Raw genomic sequence first — 4,207 nt, forward strand, 5'->3', positions numbered from 1 at the left:
GTAAATGAAATGAGCAGAACTGTCTTAACAGACTGAATTTATTCGAAGCCTAGTATCATAAACAACAAATTTTAGATCTATGCAAATTAATATTTACACTTACATTTTCAAGTTTTATTGACATAACATTCATAATATTTTTGTGGATAGTGAGTAGCAGTAGAATGATATACATTTTTGTCCAATTTTTGGCTCGTCAGCTGGGTGTAACTAAATTCCACCAACGTTTCTTAATTAGAAAATAATTGAATTAAGTTATTATTACTATTACTATAGAAAGTAATCTCTTCTGAATAAGGTATATATATCTTACCACTAAAATAATGGACAGTTTTTATGAATAAACAATATTGTGATCTAAATATACATTATTAACAAATCTCATATAAATAGAAATCCGCATCCTGTATTATACTGTGATGCATTATCTAAAATATAATGAACTTGCTTGTATAAGTAATCTAAAAGCATTGGTTCTGTTTCCAATAGAGATTTATAAAAAAATTATCAGGAACAATAAAATAGAAGCCAATACAATTAATAACAAGTATCTTCAAAATTTTAGGCAAATTATTTATTGACAATTAACTTCTTATGCATTTGTTATGTTAACTAACTTGTATGTAAACATACTGCTTTATTGGCAAGAAAACACAGTAAGATCTGTAATGTTTGATTACTTCAAATATTGGGTTTTTTAAACTGTACTACTGATTGTAATGAATATCAGTGATATATTTTAATATTATAGTAGGTAAAGTAATATTAATCAATATCTTTTCTGTATAATGAAGAGAGATAATAGCATAAACATTCAAGAAATCGAAGACTTAGCTTAGAATAATAAACGAACTGTTTTGTCGAATTCATCCAACGGAAAACTTATTATAATTTTTCTTAAATCTATTTATTCCCTCCTCGTTCTCTCTTCCTCTTTCTGTTACAGTCATGAGCATGAAATTGTGGTTAAGTTGTTTAAAAAAAAAGTTTTTTAGTTAAACGACAAAAAACACCATGATTTCTGAAAATTATTTTCAGAACTTTTTAAATAGTCGAACGTCATACTACGGAAACAGGATATGTTAATGTAGAAGAAGAATAGTGGTCGAAACTAGACGGCTAAATTGTCATAATGTATGAGTTTTGAAAATCATCCAACTCCGCTGATTTATATAATGCAAAACGTTTCCGCGATATTTCTTAAGAATCTTCTTAACACAACAAGAACAGTAGTTCGGGACACACAGAATATCTCATTAAAATATGAGAACCATGTAGTGAATAGTTGATTTGCAAAATAACAATCAATTGTCTCAATTTAACTGTTCCTTCTGCAAATGTCCGTCCATAGTCTTCTATTATAATAGTTCATGTATTTTCGTACCAATTGCGTGCCGTTCTCGTTCTCTCCTTATCGATCTTCTACTGAAATACATTCAATGCCCGACCATCACCGTATACTACTTATGTGGATATCAGTAACCTACAGGAAATTTCAAAACGTCAATCCAAAAATGTTTTATATTTATTTTATTTTGTTTCTTAGTCAAATGATTCGTATGTTTATCTTGATCAATGTATTCTATAATTAACTGAATCATTTTTAACATTTAGTTGTTAAACATTTCCATTTTATGGTAATTTCTGATGAATGGGAGCATGTGCATATTTCTGAGGAACATTTTACTCTTTAACATACATACTAGGGGTTTGGAAACCGGTTAAATTCTTTCTTTATGTTGTTTAAGAAAATTCAAACTATCACCCAGTTTTAGTAAAGAAGTCACGGACTGAAATAAGTTAGATATCCATTGAAAATTACAAACCATTGGACAGCTTGTTTTTCCTAATATAGGACAACTTAGAAATGAGTATTCATCGCCTCATTGAGGATTGACTAAAGAAGTTTCATGTATCACGGCGAGAGCCTAACCTTCAAACCACTAAGTTTTATCGATAATTTACACACCTAACTTTAGTCAACTTGAGAAAATGTAAAACAACTTTTTATTGTATTGAGTGGATTTCTGCTTCACAATCAACACCGCTGGACTTTACTAGCTAGAATCCTGGGAATTCCCTTTCGAAGTTAACCACTACTGAACATAAGATAGTTGTTAGTATGGGAGATTATAGAGAATGCTGTATGGTATTGAGGTCACGAATAGACCCAAGTTGAACTGGCTGTCTAAAGTTAGACTAGCGAACCATTGAATACTGACTGATTATGTAATAAAATTGGGTACAATAACATACTTTTATTTTTGTTCCAATATAATGTTCCCATCAATCGAAACAATGATATTTCAAGACGACCTACTATAGATTATCACCTGAGAGTGTATTTTCGTTCCTATTTCGTCACAGCTTACCTAATTTATAATGTTATACACTAAATATTTGTTTCAACGAATTACTTTTATGTTGATCATATCAAAAATTTATGGCGGAAAGAAATCCACCGAATTCATTATTAAAAAATTAACAAACAAATAATAACTATGAATAGTGATTTGACAGTAGTAGTAATAATAATAATAAGTCAAAAAATAAATAGAAAAAATAAATTGCGCCAAGCTCTCCGAACTATTCAAAACATTTTAAAATGATTGGTTATCAATGTCGCCCAATAAATATTACTTTGTATTTATCTATTCACTTATTGGTTAGTGAATAAATGTAAAATAAAAAAATTACTTAATAGGAAATAAGTAGTTATGCGATAATTACAATTAACATAATGTATATTATCCTTTTTTTGACAAATAATCTATAATAACATGGGACCAAATACTTTCAGTTGTATTACGACTTTTCATTACAATTAACTACATAAATTGAAATATTGTACTGTGAATAGTAATGTGACCTATGTACAATAAAATGTCCATATTCAATTAGAATATATTTTATAATGGAATCTATATATTCTCCAGATATAGGCAAATTGATTATAAAAGTTTATGCAAGTTTATTACTATTATTTGGTCTACCTGGTAATCTTATTAGTGCTATTATAATGGGAGGAGATAAGTCAAATCGTCTGACAACTCGTTTAATAATTATTATTCTAGCCATAGCTGATAATTTGGTATTATTAACTGCCGTATTACGTTATTGGTTAATGGAAGTTTGTGGATGGGATTTACGCTCAACTGGCCCGCTAACTTGTAAAATGCATGTATTTGCTGTAGGATTTTCAACAGATTTTGCTGTTGGTGTATTATGTGCTGTTGCAGTGGAACGATTACTTGTTGTTACATTACCTTACAAAGCATCTAATTTAGTAACATTAAATTCTGTGATAATTGGTATGATATGTTTTGCTTTAAGTGTAGCTATAAAGAATTCACTACATTTTTGGATGATGGGTGGACACAAATCACAACATTCTGAAGTAGATTCAGTAAATTTGTACAAAATCAATCAAACCAGAACAAGTGGGACCACTAATACACATAAAATGCTTACAGAAAACTCGATCAAAAATGAACCATTTAAATGTACATTTGTATCAGAATATGAATTTATTTTTAGAATTTTTATGAAGTTTGATCTTATAAGTTTTGCAGTTCTTCCTTATTTAATATTATTTACAAGTAATGTTATTATATATATAAAATTGCGTAATCAACGTCGGTTGATGAGATGTCATGCTAATACTACACCTATGGTTGGTAATACAACTAATACAAACATTATATCTAATAGTTCACATTCAAGTAAACGTAAATTAGATCGAAAGTCAATTCATCAACTAGAATCAACAAATCAACTACAACATGGAGATACACGATGTAAACGTTCAACTCGTCGACCAGAAGGTGTCATCAAATTATTAACAGCACTGACTATAATTCATGTTATTTGTACATTACCAGGCACAATTTTTACTTTCTTGTCATCTTATTTCAATTATTTCACGATATGCAAAAACATACTCATGATCAGATTAAATATGGTTTAGTTATGTTAATATTTACAAATAATGCAATCAATTTCTTCGGTTATTGTATTTCATGTACAACATTTCGTCAAACAATTATTCGTAGTTTAAGTCACTTATGTCATTGGAAAACGAATTGTCATAAAAGAAAACAAAATAATGAAGTAAGGGATAATAATAATAATAACAACAATAATAACGGAAAATATAAAGCAGTGGATGAAAAAATCAGAGGTAATCTCAGCTTAATGAAGAAACAAG

The 4,207-nt window shown here is 28.9% G+C and overlaps 1 protein-coding gene across 1 annotated transcript; it reads left to right on the plus strand.

The window, feature by feature from the left end:
• Positions 1-2,914: 2,914 nt before the first annotated feature.
• Positions 2,915-3,967, plus strand: Smp_140250 (putative g-protein coupled receptor fragment; the record flags this gene model as incomplete). The annotated part of the gene is made up of 1 exon (XM_018788627.1): positions 2,915-3,967. The coding sequence occupies one exon, from the start codon at positions 2,915-2,917 to the stop codon at positions 3,965-3,967; it is 1,053 nt and encodes a 350-aa protein (XP_018654151.1).
• Between the last annotated feature and the right edge of the window lie 240 nt (positions 3,968-4,207).

The sequence above is a fragment of the Schistosoma mansoni genome, chromosome W (assembly GCF_000237925.1).
Source record: "Schistosoma mansoni strain Puerto Rico chromosome W, complete genome".
Taxonomy (NCBI): Eukaryota; Metazoa; Platyhelminthes; class Trematoda; order Strigeidida; family Schistosomatidae; genus Schistosoma; species Schistosoma mansoni.